This window comes from Musa acuminata, chromosome BXJ2-7 (assembly GCF_036884655.1).
Source record: "Musa acuminata AAA Group cultivar baxijiao chromosome BXJ2-7, Cavendish_Baxijiao_AAA, whole genome shotgun sequence".
Lineage (NCBI taxonomy): Eukaryota > Viridiplantae > Streptophyta > Magnoliopsida > Zingiberales > Musaceae > Musa > Musa acuminata.
Window position 1 is genome coordinate 390307 of NC_088344.1, and position 19629 is coordinate 409935.

At 35.6% G+C, this 19629-nt stretch overlaps 1 protein-coding gene across 3 annotated transcripts; it reads right to left on the bottom strand.

Annotated features, from left to right (window-relative positions):
* Positions 1 to 589: 589 nt before the first annotated feature.
* Positions 590 to 19292, bottom strand: LOC103991009 (serine/threonine-protein kinase 1). Of its 3 annotated transcripts, none has more exons than XM_009410357.3 (18): positions 18574 to 19292; positions 18055 to 18143; positions 17146 to 17253; positions 16302 to 16409; positions 14815 to 14905; positions 14513 to 14565; positions 13647 to 13709; positions 9710 to 9754; positions 9496 to 9531; positions 6684 to 6739; positions 6372 to 6453; positions 6004 to 6126; positions 5796 to 5922; positions 4579 to 4732; positions 1737 to 1971; positions 1397 to 1597; positions 1211 to 1296; positions 590 to 1097 (listed from the first exon to the last, which is right to left on the bottom strand). In XM_009410357.3, exons 1-18 carry the CDS (start codon positions 19247 to 19249, stop codon positions 998 to 1000), a joined length of 2433 nt encoding a protein of 810 aa, XP_009408632.2. In that variant the 5' UTR covers positions 19250 to 19292; the 3' UTR covers positions 590 to 997. The 3 variants fall into 3 exon arrangements, with proteins under 3 accessions (XP_009408632.2, XP_009408630.2, XP_009408631.2); XM_009410355.3 differs by having other exon boundaries at positions 5796 to 5934; XM_009410356.3 differs by having other exon boundaries at positions 5796 to 5931; positions 18574 to 19291.
* Between the last annotated feature and the right edge of the window lie 337 nt (positions 19293 to 19629).

Below are 19629 nucleotides of genomic sequence, written 5' to 3' on the forward strand. Positions count from 1 at the left end.
AAGCCGAAGCGGAGGGGAAGAGCAACGCCATGAACTCCGGTGCAGAAGAATACCCTGTACGTAGTAGGTAAGTAGGAGGAGAAGAATATTGACCGTTGCCTGGAATCTGTTCGACGGATTGCTTCAGAGGACGATTCGTTTTAGTGCTCAACTCAATCTCAAAATCTATACACCAAAACACAACCATCCAAGAATCATATCATTTATCATTAATGGATATAACAATTCAAATCAGATTGATCTTTTTGATTGATCAATAAAATTTAAATTATTTATTAAATCATCATTAAATAATAAGGCCATCAAGACTTGGGTCCTGAAGAAAGCCTAAAATATCTATGGGGCGCCTCTAGAAACGAGCAAGAAAACCAACAAAAATGGCAAGTAAAACCAAGATGAAATGGCAAATAAAGATGATCTCACAAAACAATTAGAACATAGATCCGAGACAAACGTCAATTATGTCAATAGGAGGGTGACAAGTACTTTTGATCACACTGTTACTGTGTGCACATCCATCATCCATCCTTTACATAACTGATCAGGTAGTTGAAGTTAAATGACAAAGGGTTATAGTGTACAAGCAGAATAAAAGAAATCTTGACAGCATTGCTTTAGCTGTCAAGATTTGCATGCTCATTTTTTGATCGAGCACCTTGACACATGCATTGTGCTTTACAACGGTCTATTTGAGGTTGTCACTAAGGAAACAAACAAAAAAGAAATAAGAGATGAGGGGAGATGATTTTTAGCAATAAATATGATTAACAAAGACAATTCGGAGGGAAAAATGGATGGGCAAACATGACATGTTGACATAATTTATACTATTCTCGTTAAGGTGCAGCTCATTTCCAAAAGTTACTTCCAAAGAATGCACCTTTCCTAACATAGGCAGTTATTTACCAGTAACGACTATCGACCACTGCACTCACCCCTTCCTGCTTTTTAACTTGCTTTTTCCTCCTCTTTGCTGACTCGATCCTGAGGTCACTGTCTATAGCCTCAGAATTGTACGGAGCGTCTCACAAAGGTTTTGAATAGTCTGCTTTTCTTGTGCTGCTTGAAGCTCTTGGAGAGGCATATCCTCATAGCACCTGGAAACAATGTATTAATAACAAGAGGCACAAAAAAAGGATAAAGAATGTCAACGATGGCAAAATTGTGGACAACAAAAGAAATAGTTTTTCAAAATTAAATATAGTCTTACCTTTTATGATAAGCTAAAGCCTGAGCTAGATTCATCAATGTTGGACTTGTAGTCAATCTCTGATGTACCCCTGGAGGAAGCTGGATCTACACCAACAGAGCAGCCGATTGTGAATCCCCAAACATCACAAAGGTAGAATTTGACTAATAGTTTAATACAACATAGTACAAAATATGCTGGTGTTACCTCATTTTGCCCTTTGCGTCCTTTTTTAGATTGTCCATCACCACTGAAAAGTTCTTTCACTGCCTCCAAGGCAGCATGGCCACTTGATTCCTGCATGCTATCCCCCACTACATTCTCCGAAACAAGTGCAAGAGGAGATATGTCGGTTGCCTTGAGAAAAGGAATGGGTACTGTGTTGCCAGCAGCATAGATAGACCGGATCTGGGAAGTGAGCAAACAATTAAGTGGTGAAGGAATTGCTCCATTAGTAGTGAAAAGACAGAGATACTTTAATCCATGTTTACTTGAGAACAAAAAGCAGTATTAGGAAGAGTACAAACTATCACTCGAGCTAAAGTACCTTATCTTGTACTGAAAAGGCTTTACGGCTAATACTTGCACTTTTCAAGGTGCTACGCTTAGCTTTACTGGCAGGAATTGCAGCATTGTTGACTAAGCTGTGTTGCTCATCTGAATGTGCTATCTCCTCAGGAAAGCCAAATGACGGCGCCAACTGTTCCTGTATTGCCTGGGAATCAGGCTTCTCCTCTGTATCAGTCTTTTTGGCAACAAGCGTCCCACTCAAGTTTTCCACCCTGAGGGATGACCCAAGAAAATTTGATTTCTGATGGTATCAGCAATATCCATAATCCAGAATATTCTAAAAAATATAAATGACAAAAGAAGCTTTCAAAGTAGTATAACATAAAGTGCATATAAAAGGTAATAGGACTTGATCACAATTTGACCAAAAACAAAAGGAATACGAAAAATGCAGCTCTCAATTAAATGCAGTCTGCAGCAGTTGAAGCAGGTACACTGAAGAACACTCTTAATTCTTACCTCTGATAATTACTGAGACAGTATCATGATTTCAATTTCCAAATTCAACCATGAAATTGCAACTTCACCATTAAGAAAAGAACACAAATGCCGCATCATAATGAACAGAGAATTGTAGGCAATTTTTTGAGATTGGCAATGGTATATGTAAATTATTTCCTTGAAAGAAAGAAGATGGTCATGGATCTTGCACATTTGTCAAGAAGACAAGAACAAATCCCAACCAAAGGGAGAACTTTAGACATGTCTCAAGCAGAAACTTGTTTTCCATGAAACATTCAGAACTGCTGGAGCCTAAATACAGTAAATGCTCAAATTACATATACACTAAGCAAGCTGTGAACTACACTAAATGCACATAAATGGATTGACAACAGTCAAAAAGCTACCTCTGAAGCAACAAATACGAGTATGGTGACATGGCTAATCTTAGAGTCGTAGGACAACACATAGCTTGGACATGGGACAACACACACACACACACACACACACACACACACATACACACACACATACATTGACACGGTATGGTGAGACATACCGACAAATCGGTATGTACCACCTATACCAATCCCCCATCAGACCGATATGTAACACCTATGCTAGGCGGTACACCACGGTACAGCAAACCTTGGTCTATTCTATAAATAACTAATAAGTTCATCTAATATCAATATTTAAAAATGTAAGGGTTAAGCATTGATGTAGTCATATACTAATTGGAAACCCACTAAATATCTCCTGTATTTCTATGCTAGTGACTACACTATCGTACATATAATATCAATATAATTAGTGGATACAACTTTCTTTTCTAGAACCACCATAATAAACCTTTACAAACTCTACCATAGAATTCTCTAAATCAATATAAATCATACATAAATTTTTTTCTTGCTATATTTTTTCAATTAATCATCTTAATAAATAAATAACTTCTATTATTGATCTACCAAGCATAAAACCAAATTTATTTTAAAGATATTTAATTTATATTTTATCCTACTTTCATTTATCGTTTCCCAAAGTTTTTCCTAAGGTTTCATAGTGTGGCTCATAATTTTAATTCCCCTATAATTAGAATAGTTTTGAATATCACTCTTATTCTTGTTAATTAGTATTAAAAAAATTACTCCATTATCAGACATCATTTAAATCTTAGAATTTTATTGAATAAACTAGTTAACCAAAAAATTTTTTTTTGCTCCTAAACTCTTCCAAACCTCAATAATGATACTATCAGGTCCCGCACTCTTACATATTTTTATTTTTTAAGGCTTATTTTATGAAAAAATCTATGATTACTAAACCTAGCACCATGATCTATCTTTAAAACTAATTCATTTTTAGAATGTTCATTAAATAATTAATAAGCATAAGTTCCACATCTTTCCTTAGTTTCATTATCTAAATTCATTATCATTAATAAGGATTTGTTGATCTTCATCTTTAATACATCTAATATTACCTAACTCTTTGTACTTTCTTTCCCTGGTTTTAACAATTTGATATATATCTTCTTCCCCATCCTTCGTACCTATCTTGTTATGAAATTATCATAAGCCTTATATCTTGTCATACTTTAGCCTTGTTTTTGGATTGTATATACTTTCACATTTTTACTTTTTTTATAATTTTGTTAATCTCTAAAGCATGATCCTTCAATAGTAATTGCTTTTTGATCTTCCTCATACCACCAACTCTCTCTTCAAGGCTACAAATTCTACTTTAGTTTCTCTAAGAATCTACTTTGTTAAGCCCCTAATCTTATTGGTCATCATAGTCCAAATAATAATAATATTATCACATCTGACTTTGAAACCGCCTCATTTTTCATCTTATACTTAAAAATCCTTACATTATTATATGTAAAATTTCTCGTAATTTTCCCTGATCTCTTGCCCCAGCAAGAACTAAAATATGTATCTGTCATATTGTGTTTTTTAAGTTGTCACATTGATTTCAAGTTTAATTTTTGTTCAATAATGTAGAAACGCGATTAACTCTTCCCATGAACAATGGACATGTAACATTTTGCAGGCTTATTTCTTCACTGCTCTATTATCCTTGCCCGTTGTTCATGATCTGTAATCATACCCAACAAAGTTCTTTGACAAAACTATCCTTATATCAGTGCATTTATCTAATTAACATCACACCAATTCATCATTTATTTGTTAACATGTGAGCATTCACATTCACCGTTGAGTATGATGTCATAAGTGTACAATTGGAGCAAAAGTGAAGGAACATAACATAACAGCCTCACGTGCATGAAAAACATAAAACTTGGTATGTCTCTGCAACTTATACAGTAAAAGAAATACGTGAATAGTTAAATTTACATATCTACAACATACCAGAAATCTATGGGTCTGTCTCTCCTTGGATCATGAGTAAAAGAACTGATGTCACCAAGTCCAGAAATGAATTCTGGTTTCGTAGAGATAGGGGATTCAATAATTTCATCACTGACTCCAACTTCATGATGGACTATGATGGTACCAAATTCACCTACATAGAGAAGAGATGTCAGTGCAGAAGAATAAGAGTCTGATATGAACATGTTTATTTTGAAGAAAGAAAATTCCAAAAGTTTGAAGGACATGTCTAATGTATGCCTAACGGTGCAGATTAGATCAAAGATAAAACACCAGAACTTGAAATTTTAAACTAAGTTCAAAGATTACTGAAATAACACTGTAGTTTAAGTATATCTTAATCAGAATTAGCCTTTGAAGCATAACCTGCCAACATAGATCAAGTATCCACTTGGGTGCAAACTGTTCAATGATTAGTTAATCAAGAGAAGTAAATGCTGAGATTAAACAATACTATTCAAACCATATCATGAAAAAGAACATTAACTAGTATTGCATGTTTATTTTTCGGATAATAAAGTTGAAAAAAGAAAAAATCATGGTACACAGTTGATGAGCTTTAGAAGATATGAGGTTGTTGACTGAACGTAATTAGGTTTAGGAGGTTTAGGAGATTGCTTGTTCAACAAATCATCAGATGTGATTGATTAGTCATACACAAGAAAGATATAATGATAGGCAGTCGAATAAATGAGGGTGCATCACTGGCATTGGATTTTAATGTCAGATCTGGAAGAGTCCCTCCCACCCAAACCTTAACCAATGTTAACCTTATTTTCTTCTAGGGAAAAATCTAAGATTTGTTACAATCATATGGGAGAACTATAATTTTATCCAATTTGACCGACAAGATTAACTTTGGCATATAATGATCAGGATTCAGGAGTACCTAATGACAGTGCGTATCATATAGCCAAAGCTGAATACTTACTACTAGTAAAACCTTAATATTTCAGGACCATTTTCTTAAATTACCTGAGTAAACCCTGTTAAAACAATCGTGTGTTTTGGTTTCAACTCTAACTGCAGGTTAAGTTGCCACAAAAACAAAAAAACTGCACAGTACTTAGAAGACAGATGTCACCATTGTTGCATGGGAAGAATTTAAGACGCCACAAGTTGCAAAGAGATGGCATATGGAAATTTGTTCTTTAATATGACCAAACAATTTCTCTGGCAACGAAATGATTAATTACCTGTATCAGGTTCGGTGCTATGGCCTATTTCAGACTTCCCTAAAACACCATCCTCATTAAGTGGGTAACTCTTAGGCCTTGAAGGAACAGTATCTCCATAGTGTTCATTAATCTGTGTAGTTATTCCCTGCGCTACCTGCTATAATCATGAAGTTTGAACAAAAGCAAGAAAAGAAATTGAAACCAATTTCAGGTTAAGTGATCATACACTTTCACTTCCTGATTGCTGATTCTGTGTCTGTGCAGCCATTGCTGCCCTAATTTGCCTTGATTTTTTTATCTTAGGCAACATCTTTGAAGCTCCCCAGTTACATTTTTCAATGAACTTGTGCTGTAGATAACAAGAATAAAAAATATAGTGGGACCTCAAATTAATCATATGAACTGAACAATAAATTCTTACATCAAATCCCGTTTATTGTAAAACTAGAAGCCAAATCTCAAAGAACATGGTTAAGCATGGTGTGCCAGTTAACCCATATTCTCCAGATCAGAAAACTACTTAAGTTTATATGCGCCAGGCATTTATCATGAAAATAAATATACTTTCTTGTTTGTCTTGATAATATTGGATACCTTCAACATCTCAGTTGCAGTAGGGCGTAACCGGGGATCTTTTGTCAAGCACTTGGCAATAAAATCATGGAAAAGAAGTGACCTACAAGAAAAGAACGGTCACATAAAGAACTCTCATATTAATAAAACTACTAGCTACAGAATCAACCGTAATAAGCAGGATGTAACCCTTTATTGTGAATACCATCAGTTCCTACTTTGCCAATCAATTCAAACTACCTACTGTTTGTATGCATGCAGCAAACTACTTACAAATGTTCTTTTAAATGGACAGGTACATAAATAGAAGTTATTTCTATTAAAAAAACATACCATTTTTCTTTGTCCTCAAGCATTGGAGCAGGTTCACCAGAAATCATAAATAGCACCTATCCAGAAAGGGTAAATCAGAACACTCAACTTATTAATTTGAAAGAGAAGAATACGAAGAAGAATTAGAATGAAATAGCCCTGTAAAGATCAAGTGCAAGATTACTAAAGTTATGCATGCCTTTTTATCAAAAGACAGCAGATAGTTGCATTTTACATAATTGGATGAAGATAATTCCTGCTGCTGTCTATAATTTAATTAAAGCAGAACCAGTGCATGTGCAAGATACTCGCATATCATATACAATTTATTATTTTACTAACTTCTCCTGTTAGACGAATATTGAAATTACAACTCTGTCAAAAAGGTTATCTTTTTGTATGATCTCCAAGCAAGTCCAAGTTGATGGTTATCTTTTACGTTTTTCCATAGCTCTTTTGTTTTCTTAAAATAATTAAAAATGTTTGACATTACTTCTTTTTATGGGGATGCCCTATAATATTGTTATTTTCCTTTCCGAAAAACATTTGCTGATCAGAATCTTGTCACGTTCAACTATTAAAGGGGGAACTCAACAGAAGATAAAAAAGAAAGTGGGACTGTTGAAGGATCATGAGTTTGGCAAAGCCATTCAGATGGTGAGAAGGCAGATCAACTTAGAAAGTTGTTCCTCCACTTCCACAAATTTATAGAAACATTAAGTATTTTATATTGTAATATTAAAAGAAGAATAAAGCAACTAAAATATAATTATTTGGTCAAATTTCTGATTAAAAAAAAACACACACAACATGAGCAATAGAGTAGGACCTTGGTTGTGACTTTTCACTTAGATCTCTTGGGTAGAGGTCCTTAGCCCTTTTTTGATACTATAGCAAAAGAAAAGGAGCTTTTTCTTGCTAAAAGGTGGGACAACAATTTCCAAGTTTTCCTTTGATCGTATACTGCAGAGCTCGAGGACTGTTGCAGCAAATAAGAGGCTAGCCCTCCATCACTTATGGCTCATCCATCCAACAAACTTGTTTATGTTTCTCTGTAGCAACATGATACTCCCTTGTTGGCTTTCTAGGCGTTTTCTTGGTCCCTACTGGCATTTTCATTTCGATTATATTTCATGTCTACTTTTACTTATATGGACATAGCTTGAAATGACCTTCCAAAATGCTATGGCTGATCAATCTATTCTGTTGATTAGCTGAATCTAAACACAGTTGAGCCAACTGAATGATTTACAGGAAATTGGTGATTTGTATTTATTATTTAGATCTACTCACTAGAAACCAATTTGCTATTGTATAAAGCCACCTCGAGTATTTTTGGTTAAAGTTTCATGCTTCCACTCAAAGGAAAAAGTATTGTTCCAAAGGGGCAATCACATCCGAGCCCTTATGAATGTTTAATATATCCTATATAATGCTTCAAAACTTGCAAATATCCAACGCATCCCTATAAATATCATATTCTTTCATAAGTGCACAATAGTCAATGCTTGTCCATAGATGTCCTATTACTAAGGTAAGGTTTGGTTGAGGTGAGAGTTTAACATGTCCTCATGTAAATCGACATAACTATCCTAACAGCCAACAGTGGTCACTGTTCTACAGATATATCTATAATTCCACATGGGAGCATAAAAGTATCCCTGATCTTATCACCAAATGCAATCTTACTCTCCTCTCATACCTCAACTTCCCATATCCTGAGGTCCACTCTCTTCCCAGCAAGAGCCTCCAATCCACAGGAATATATGTGACGCGTAAGGGACAAAATTTTCATTATAGCAGCTTAATCTAACATTAAAACATCTATCGGCTAGAAGGGTACTCTAGAAGTACGATAGTTATGAAATTTATTAAATTTAGAGTAATGTTAACGTATTTTTAACTTCACAAGGATTTCTATGATATTATAAGTGAGATAAGGGATACATAAAAAAAATTTATCCATTCTTAGAACACCAATATCTACACAAACTTTCTTCTCATCATGATGATAGCAGATAAACGATATATTGTTTAAACATGAGGCTGATTTTGTGGAAAGATTGATGATTCCTTAGCCATCGCATCTGAGACTCCCTGGCCTATACTCAATACATATGAAGTTATCATGTCATCATTTTTGTTGTTGTCAACATGAAGAAAATTGGAGAGGGCAATGATATTTGTGGCTCTGAACAAGCAACTATCATGTGAATCAAAAGTCTTTATTGAATAATGGCATTTTCCTTATCAGAGAAATAAATAATTAATAGTCCAAATAAAAAAGATGTTAGCATGTCAAAAGAACATCTCAGGCTATTTCTTGTTTTTCTATGTGCTTCTTGTGTATTAAGACATTTCATGACATTATAGTGTATTAAAGCCAAACAAACAGCCAACACAGCCAACATGAAAAACTACAATACCAGAATACTAACCAAACTAAGAGTCTGGCTAAGAGATAGGATCCAAAAATTCATCCTTGATACACATGAAAAGCAACTCATTCGGTTAACTAAGCACGATATCTATTTCAATCTTTTCACTACCATATATTTAGGGATGAGAACTACTATATACACATATTATAAGCAAAAGTTTTACGTGCATTTGTTCTCTCCAGTTATATAGATGCATATTTATGGGTGCATGAAAGGTAAAAAAATCATGTATCAACAGAACTGGCAAGTTTCAACTAGAGAAAAGGCATATCCACTAAACTCAGTGAAAGTAGAACTTATGCAAGGACATGGAAGAAAAAAATGGAATGCAACAAATTATGACAAAAATACAAGAACTAATTCTTCAAAATGTATCACAGATATGTACTAACTCTCATTGGATGCACCGCATATCTTGGAGGTAGCCCCTGAAATCAACATTTTAGCAGGGAGAGAAGTTAGCAATCTGAGGCAATTACCTGGCATAAACTAGGAGATTACCATACCAAAAAAAGGATTGTATAATGTGTTTACATAAGCGAAGCAAAAGGACAGAAAAAACCATAAGATTATAAAAAATAATAATACATCATGCAGAGAACATACCTCCGCCATTTCGATTGCTGTCACACCAAGAGCCCAAACATCTACCTGAAAATGTTTATGGAGTACCACGTTACTTTGGACATGAGAAAAAGGCAACTCTTATCCAATCTGAACGAACGACATATCAAAATTCAAAGAAAAATTATAAAAATGAGTAAACAACAAAAGTTATAATGTCTCAAATTTAAGGTCGATTATATGGATTTTTGCAACCCTTGAACTCTTGTGGCAATACCTTGTAAACAAAATGGTTCTTTTAGGTCTCCCTATCTTTCTCCACACCAGTAATCTTAGTTTGGTTGACCTTTCAACCGATGTATGCAATACCGTACTGTACCGGTGTTTCGAGGTTGGCTCGATATGATACGGTACCATGTACCGAGCAGTACACCAGGGCGTACCGAGCGGTTTTATATATTTCTCCCTCTACTGTAGCACTGTAGCACGTTCCGTCCGATAGCGGGCGGTCCACGTACCGGTACGTACCGCCTGTACCGGGCGGTACCATTCGAAATTGCATACCATGCCAAGGTATGCTACCGAGCGGTACGCTAGGGCGTACCGAGCAGTACATCTAATTTAGGTATAAAACCCTCCGAAAATACCTGAAAATAAATAAAAAAAGTTAGGATAGGGTTTTTAAGTTAGAAATGAATATAGTAATAACATAAATTTAGTAAAATCAATGTAAATTAGGTAAGAATAGTATCACATATCTTTTTCGGGCTTTGAAGAATATCTTGTGCAAGGTTCGTATTTCAATCCATTACGGATTATCCTTATGTAAATATTGAAATATTTATAGAAAAATCATTTGAAGTGTTAGACTATTTTGTTACAATATAAACTCTAAAATTCAAATGAATTAAATAATCACATGTGTAGATATACTTGATTGTTGATTCTACCACCAAAACGAACAACGGGCCTCCACGGGTGGTGGATCGATGTCTTCGATCATATACATCTGTATATCAATATGATATGTTTGTTGGACCCAATCATGAAATTGATCTCATGACATAGTGTATCGATACACCATATGCCATTGATGCATCAATGTGGTGCTGATCGTCATGAATCATATTTGTCACAAATCGTTGTTTTGTAGAGTTTAGGAGAGCACAAATGTGAAAAAAAAGAGTTTGAGATAATTTAAGAGAGTATGAGAATGTAATGGAGTGAAATAGGGGAGAAGAAGGGTTTAAATACTATGAGAAAGGGCTCCAACGGTCAATTTGACCGTTGCACCGTATCACTATTACAGTGTCGTATCAGTCGATTTCGACCGTTACCGAGCAGTAATGGTCAAAATCGACCCGTTACCGAGTTGTGTCGGGCGGTAATAGTCAAAATTTTGACCATTACCGCCCGATATTACCCCGTATCATCCGATACGGGGCACTTTTAAACGTTCTACCCGGTAACGGGCGATCCCCGTACAGATATGCCATCGGATCGGTACGTACCGCCCGATCGAAATTGCATACCTTGGTCTCCACCACAACCTTGTCGCATGCCTCCGTCGCACACAGTTGCCTATGGGTATGCGTCGTCTCCTCTTCCACTTTCTCCTCTCCTTTTGTGCTTTTTCCTCCTATGCTTCCTCCTTCCTCTTCCTTTCTCTTCCTCCATCTTCCTCCCTCCTGCGCTTCTACCTCTCCTTCCGTGCTTCTCCCTCTCCATCTTCCTTTCTCCTCTCCTTCTTTCGTCCTCTTCCTCCAACGTCCCTTCATCTTCTCCTTTTTCTTCCTCTTTGAAACACCAATATGATGGATATAATCCTTTTGGTATGAATAGTTTATCCGTATGGGCGTGGATGTTCTTATTTGGACATCTTGTTTGGGCTACTGGATTTATGTTTTTAATTTCTTTGCGCGGATATTGGCAGGAATTGATTGAAACTTTAGCATGGGCTCATGAACACACACCTTTGGCTAATTTGATTCGATGGAGAGATAAGCCAGTGGCTCTTTCCATTGTGCAAGCAAGATTGGTTGGATTAGCCCACTTTTCCGTAGGCTATATATTCACTTATGCAGCTTTCTTGATTGCCTCTACATCAGGAAAATTTGGTTAATTTTAATTTAGTTATTTTTTTTATGTACTGTTTCAGCAACAATCTCATTTGTTTCGATGGAGAGGGAGGATCTACCTTCTTATATTTTTACATCTAGGATTCGAACTGTATCATTGATAATAATAGGAACTGAACATTATATTATGGCAAGAAAAAGTTTGATTCACAGGGAGAAGAAGCGGCAGAAATTGGAACAGAAATATCATTTGATTCGTCGATCCTCAAAAAAAAAAAAGCAAAGTTCCATCATTGAGTGAAAAATGGGAAATTCATGGAAAATTGCAATCCCCACCACGTAATAGTGCACCTATACGTCTCCATCGATGTTGTTTTTTGACTGGAAGACCTAGAGCTAACTATCGTGTATATATATATATATATATATATATATATATATATATATATATATATACACATACACATACACATACACATACACATATACATACACATATATATATATATATATATATATATATATATATATATATATATATATATATATCACATAGAACTCCTTATCTCCTTCTCGTCTTTGACAAGCTCACTTTACCTATATAGATAATTTTATCATCTATCTCAAATTCCTACTTAATAGAAATCCAAGATATCTAAAACTTTTACCTCTAGGAAATTACTGTCTATCTTATCTCTACTATAGACTTACTTTTTTTTCTTGACATTATCAAGGTTACATACACTTCATTTATTTGGTTCTAATCCTACTTAGACTGACATCCTTAACTCCTAGTGTTTATCTCCATCACCCAAGTTTAGTATTAATCGTAACTAAAGTCTCATTATTAAAATATCATCATAAGCAAAAGCATAAATCATGGAATTTTGTCCTGACTAGCAAGCTCATCCATAACGAAAAGGATTGAAAGTAAATCCCTGATGAACTCCTAAATTTCCATTGAATTAAATAGGAACTCCTATAGTCCTAAGGCCTAACACTAATAATAATAATAATTATTATTATTATTATTATTATTATTATTATTATTATATATATATATATATAACTAATATACAGCTAAATAAAATGCAGAAACTAAAAATCCACAAGAAGCTTGTGAACTACCAACAGTAATGCATGAATGTTAATTGCAAGCCTTTGGCAACCAATAAAAGCTTCTAAAGATGGAAATGACTTACAAGTGCAATGAGGAACAAGAATGTTGAGTCATGAAGTAACCCCATTATGTGTTTGTAACATACACATTTTATTTTAATTCCAAATTAGGAGTCTCTAAAAGTAATTTAGAATTTTAGATAAGGTTCTTCAAATTTCATGCATAGCTAAATAATGTTGACTATGTATTCTATTATAAAAAATAAGAATGTCTCTCCTAAGCTAGGACTAGAATTGTCCAATCAGCCCAACATCTCGTAGTTCCAAATCTTCAGAAGCTACAAGAAAGGGAATACGAAAATTTCATAACTTGAGCTTCACTAAAACAAACAATGTCAACTTTATGAACAAGCCAGCACTAGGACTGCCGAGACAAGATCCATTCAATAGAATAAAATTTTCAAGTTGATAGCAATCACCACTCAATGGACACATGAGAATCTAAAGCAAAGAATAAATTTCTCCTTTATGGCTAAGGACTCTTTCCCAACCCTAGATTTTTTATCAACAAATCATAACCAAATTCTTACTGTGAGAGCTAAATGCTATATCTTGTATTGAAACAACTCTCGCTGTTATGGACATTGTAGACACATCATGTGACTACCTGTGAATTTGTAAAATAGATAGAGGTTTTTAGCGACATTTGAAGGACTTTCACATCACACACGAGCATAAAATACCTAGGAAGGTTCGGGTAAAAGTAATAAAAATTAAGTTACCTTTCCATCATAACGACTTTCTTGAATAACTTCTGGAGCCATCCAATGTGGAGTGCCAATAATCTGAAAATGACAGGCAAAGACATTACATAAAACTAAGGAATTTTTATGTTGTGTGCAGCATGAAGATTTTCTTCACTCTAGATTTATTTAATTGCATTAAATAAGAAACAAATACAGAGGGTACACAACCTTATTGCAAAATAATATGAATGGTTTGGGAATATGAATATCACAGGATCTTTAGGCATCAGAAGTAGCTTCATGTGTTTGAAGTTTTGTTTACTATTTAAATTGCTTGATGTGAAATGACAGATGAAAGAAGGGTCACAAAACAGGCTGTAAATTAAATAAATGGCAAAGGGGAAATAACAGTAGTCCTGAGTACTGCTTCAAGTTAGAGAGAAAATTACTAGTTCACTATGACATTTTTCCCGAGGATAACAATCCTTACCCATTTTGAATAATTTATTGCAAGTTCCTATTCAGATGGGCTGGATAAACTTTTCCCTTTTCTGAGAGATTGCTTCAGATACCAATTAGATTAGTTTAGCTCCGATATTTGATAGAATACTAGATTGTCAAAATTAAGGGGGAAAAAGGGGGAAAGATATTGATGAAAGAAACCTGAAACCTTAGAGAAACCTCCACATTCTAATTTTGACATTTGGGAATAAATCTTACATATTCACTTAATGAAGTGTTTTACAAGGACAAATACTAGAGAATGCAAATATTTAATAGGAACTACAAAAATACAAAACAGAGTATATTAACAAACAATGGAATTAAATATTACTGTAAAGTGTTCTCAAGTATTCAACCAGTTTGAAAGCAAACATCCATGTCTAGCAAAGACAATGTACCGTGTTGCGTTTTGACATCGTTCTTGTAAGTTGGGCAGCAACACCAAAATCACCTGTTCAGGTAACACAAGGATGATGATACAACAACAAAGTTAGGACAGAACACAAGTTTCAGGTGAGAAAATGCTAATTCCACTGTAGAAAATATATAAACAGCATAAAGAACTATAGTCGTCATTGTGCACATGCACTGTTCTTCTCCATGTTGCATGAGAATATAAAAGAACATAAAGAACTATAGTTGTCATTGTGCATCTTTTTACACCATGTTGCATGAGTAATCTTGTCTGGAAAGTGCTCACCCAACTTTACCTCTCCTTGCTCCGTAAGCAAAATATTGCCACCCTTAATGTCCCTATGGACCTTAAAAATTGAGTGTAAATATGAAAGCCCCTACATCAAGAAAATTCAAAAATCAAATTATAAAAAAATAAAGAATCCAAAATAACCAAATAATCACATAAAAAATAGCATGCAAAAGCCTACTTCAAAAGTATCGAATAATTTAGTTCTTCTACTTAGATTAAAGAAGATTTTCATGCATGATTAGCTAATATTGATAAATTGATCACTCTTTATTCTTATTCCAACAATATACCATCATATGCCATATTGTTCCAATATAATGTACACGTATGGCATTTGGATTCCTGGGCCAATGGACTTATCAGGCTTGATTATCATGACTGTTATGGACGAATGAGTCCCATAAGAAAGGGTAATTTATGGACAATGCAAGAGACACATAATGGTGTGAAGGCACCACTAGTATCATGTGCTTCACTTGCTTACAAAGAAACGATTTTAGGTTGCATTTCATGGGAAGCCACCACAAAGAAATGGGCTTTGAGGAAGATGTCAAGCTTTTAGTAGAAAAAAATTGTACACAGGCATGATGTGCTTAGCATCTTTATTAATGCAGTTTAAGGATAATTATGGGTAAAAATAATCTCCCAACTCGTTTGCTAAGATTAATGAACCAAATCTGTGTCTAATTCTAAAGCTAAATTTTCAAACAAGCAAAACGATAAGACTCGGTCCATTTGGACTATGAGCTGATAGGATTTGACCTGGTCCCTTGAGTTGGTCAACCCCTGCCACTTCCACTTGTGACTCAACCTGTCTAATTCTCTGATTCACTTTGTGCTCTTATATGATTTCAATTGGCCAAGCCTGCCTTCTCCATGCTACAGTTCATTCTTCCAAGTTGATGTTGACTTTTCTTTACAACATTGCAAGGATCAATCTACATTTGCTAGAAATCATGCATAAAGGAATAATTTGTCTCCATTTGTTAAGACAAAATAAGAATTGCCTATGCAATAAAAGGAAATGGAGAAAAGCACAACCAGCCATCCTATGAGGAACCTAACAAAAGCAAGTGACTTTAGAATATATGTCTGCCAAGATGCACAATTTATTTCTAATTTTTTTCACAAACAATAGGATTCTATTGAAGGATTCTCATGTATTGACGGTTTAAAGTCCAACAGTGATTAGCATTGGTATGTTACAGCAAAGGCATTGTTGTCTCATCAATAAGGAGTTATATTTTTATCAAGATAAATCAAAAAAGTTGTTCATGATGGAGAGCTGGCAGCAGCAGGTGTAAAACGTAACTAACTGCTTCTGTGTATTTCATGAGAATATGATATAGTGATCTCCAACATTTGTCTTGATGATAGAAGAAAATTTTCACCCAGTATTTAATTCTTAAGTTTCTCAAAGAAAATAAATTTAGATGAAAAACTAGTAGTCTGACAAATGCCAAATGACAAAGTTTTGATACCTTTAAAGCTTCTCGACATATATATGCGATTTGGTTCTCATCTAGAGGCTCCTCTGTAGTATTCATCAAATCAGCAATGCTTCCTCCACCACAATATTCCATTATTATCTGCCAAATGCAAATTAAAAGAATGATGGACACCAAACACACTAATCACCTAAAAAGTACAGGAAAAAACTATAATTTACTAGCATTAAAATTTCAAGAAAAAAATGATAATCTGAATTTCACTTTTTAAGATCAACACTATCCATCTTTTCCCTATCAATGTGTCGCTAGATATGTGGATCACAAAGTTGATAAAAAAACAACTTTTTAAGAAAGCTCTAATTTCAGATACAAAGTAAAATTGAACCAATTTGCAAGTATTGCACTGTAAGTTACACAAACATCGGATCATGGAACACATAACACCAGAAGTTGCAGTGAGCCAGTGAGTACCAGTAAATAGTTCCTAAGCAGATAAAACTGGTCGGTCTATAGTTTTCAAATATTTCTTTTATTTTTTAAGAGAATTTAGTCACTGAAGGCATAAATAAGTTCAGAAGAATATAGAGCATTCACTGAGCAACCTGAGATATTACATTAGGTTGAACTTGCAACCAGGACAAAAGCCTACATAAAGATAGCATGCTAGTTATATGAATCACTCTAGTTTGTATGCCACAAGCCACATTTCTTCTAGAAAAAATAGGACAATATGTGAAAAAATGGCCACTAGTACATTTAAGTAATCTTCACGGGACCTGTATGAGTAAAGTTGCATATTATAGTACATGAGAAGCAAAGATTATATGTATTAGTGTTACTGCTTTGTGAAGCATGTGAAGATCATTTGACATACCCATAGGTATTCCTCTCCCTGGTAGCTCCCAAAATAGCGGACAACATTTGGATGACTACATTGTTGCAGCATTTCAATTTCTCCACGGATATCTTCATAACCCTCTTCCTGATCAAGATATTTACATATAAACAAAGTTTTCATTGAAAGGCAACTAAGCATTCACAATCTATTTGCAATGAATTGATCTTTTCCAAGATTTCTTGTAACAATGAAACTAGTAACCATTTGATTAACTTAGTACGGAAATAAGCTCAAGATATCTGTAAATATAAATATTCGTCTAAATTCAGCAGAGAGCTAGAAATGTAGATACAACTTCTTATGAGATATCTGTAGTTCCAATTGTCAAATTTTCCTAATAATTGTATTTACCACATGGTTTTCAATGTTGGATGATTTTGGCTGCCTTCTGCTACAATCTAAACAAGAACGGGATGCATTATTACCAAGTATGGTTGTTTGAATTGTATTTGAAGCTTTCAACAAACTTATTTGCCTCAAGTGTAAAAAACATATATATATATATATATATATATATATATATATATATATATATATATATATATATATATATAATAGTATAGTTTAAAAAAATTATATAAAACTCAGTAGATAAATCAACATAAAGGCAATATTCAATATTACTTTAGTACGAGGCATATACTGGGGTGGTAATTCTAAAATGTTTCTTCCTAAAACATAATATATAAATTTTCTCATGGAATCTATTTATTTCAAACATTTTTTATTCTTTTATACTTTAAGATATGATGCTCAGTAATGGTCCCTGATTTCTGCCATATCTGTGCTTCGGCCATGTCAACATAAGGCCTTACAATGATATACTACTTAGGTGCACCTAAAGAACCAACAGATTTATCAAGTAGCACGGAGAAAAGGATATACCCCTTCAGTCAAGGATATCACTTTGACTGCAACAAGCTCTGAAGTCTTTAAATCCCTAGCTTTGTACACTGCACCATAAGAACCTTTGCCTGCCCATGCCGAATTGCAAAGCTAATCAAAACCAGTAAAAAGCAGACCCTTTATCAGTGAAACACTTGAATATTTGATTTCTTCAAACAGGAAGACTAGTAGTAAGTTCTCTGGTACCTTAGGATGCCTTAATTAAGGCAACCCATAACTTGAATGATGACCGACCACTGAACAACCCTTTCCTAAGCATGTCCAAGAGGAAACATTTGCCAAGCAAGATTGAGAAATCATAGAACAACCAATTTCTAGAACGAGTATATCGTTCAAAGTAGTTCCAACGACCATTGGCTACAAGAATTATAAGTTCAAGAGAAGCCAATGAAGGCATCTATTTCCATTGTACCATCCTAAAGCTTATTGTCTCCAGAAAAACATCGCTATCTCGAAAGCGATTTGCGAAAGAAGAGGTACTCAGGTTGCAGCGCTTACCTAGCTCATGGAGCAATTCATACTTGGATGAAGGATCCTCCCTGGCAACGCTATCAGGCACCGAACTCACGGACGCCTTCCTCCTCTGGGACTGCTGCTGCTGATGTTGCTGTTTCCCCTCCTCCCATTGGGATTGTCTAAAGCCTCCTCCCTCCCCCATTCTCAATTCCTCCACCGCCCCGCTCGTAAACGGTGACCCAAACCCACCTCCACCGCCGCCCGTCCTGCGGACGACGGTCCCCGACACGGACTCACTCAGGCTCGATTCCCTCGATGTAGAACGGATCAAGAACGTGGAGTAAGGATCGTCCTGTTCGCCCCCCTTGCTCCTAGGGCTGGCACGTTTCAGATCCAAGAACGGTGACCGGAGGGTGCGGCGGGCGGTGGGGGAGTGAGACAGCAGCGAATCGCGCTTCACGATGAATGTGCCAGAGAAATCGCCGCCTTCGTCCTCGTCGTCGTCGTCGTCGACGGCGGCGCCGAAGTCCTTGGGAACGCGCTGGAGGAGGGGAGGGAGGGAAGAGGCTTCCTCCTCTTCGTCGTCGTCCCCGGCGGCGGTATCCGGTTCGGATCCGCCGTCGTCGTCTCCATGGATAACGACAGTAGAGTAAAGATCGGAGCGCCGACCGTGGCGGCCGCGGGAGGACGAAGACGACGCCCTCGGGGAGAACGCCATGGGCGAAGGAGCGAGAACGAGAGCGAGTTGGGCTCAACGAGTCCAGACTCGGGCCGACGATTTAAGGAGCAGCTTTGGACGGGTAGCTTCGGGGTTAACTTGGGCCGCTTTTGGTTCGAGCTCGAGATTATATGGATTTGGGTCCGATTCGAGTCCGTCATTTGGGCTACCACTAACTAAAATTTGATTTTTAAGGTCTGATAAGACACTAAATCCATAATTATCAAAACTATGAATCAATTGATTGGATCATTTGCTTGATAAAAGATATCAAACATAAATGCAAGCATATATATATATATATATATATATAGGGCTTAATTCCAAGGTTGTGAGGCTAATTTTCGATTTTTATTTTGATTACTAACGATGGAGGACTG

Coding starts and splice junctions, on each gene's coding strand:
- LOC103991009 (XM_009410355.3), bottom strand. CDS start 19,249: ATGGCGTTCTCCCCGAGGGCGTCGTCTTCGTCCTCCCGCGGCCGCCAC. Junction 14,566..14,814: donor GCAAGGAGAGGTAAAGTTGG/GTGAGCACTTTC, acceptor TTACCTGAACAG/GTGATTTTGGTGTTGCTGCC. Junction 9,755..13,646: donor AAAGTCGTTATGATGGAAAG/GTAACTTAATTT, acceptor AAACATTTTCAG/GTAGATGTTTGGGCTCTTGG.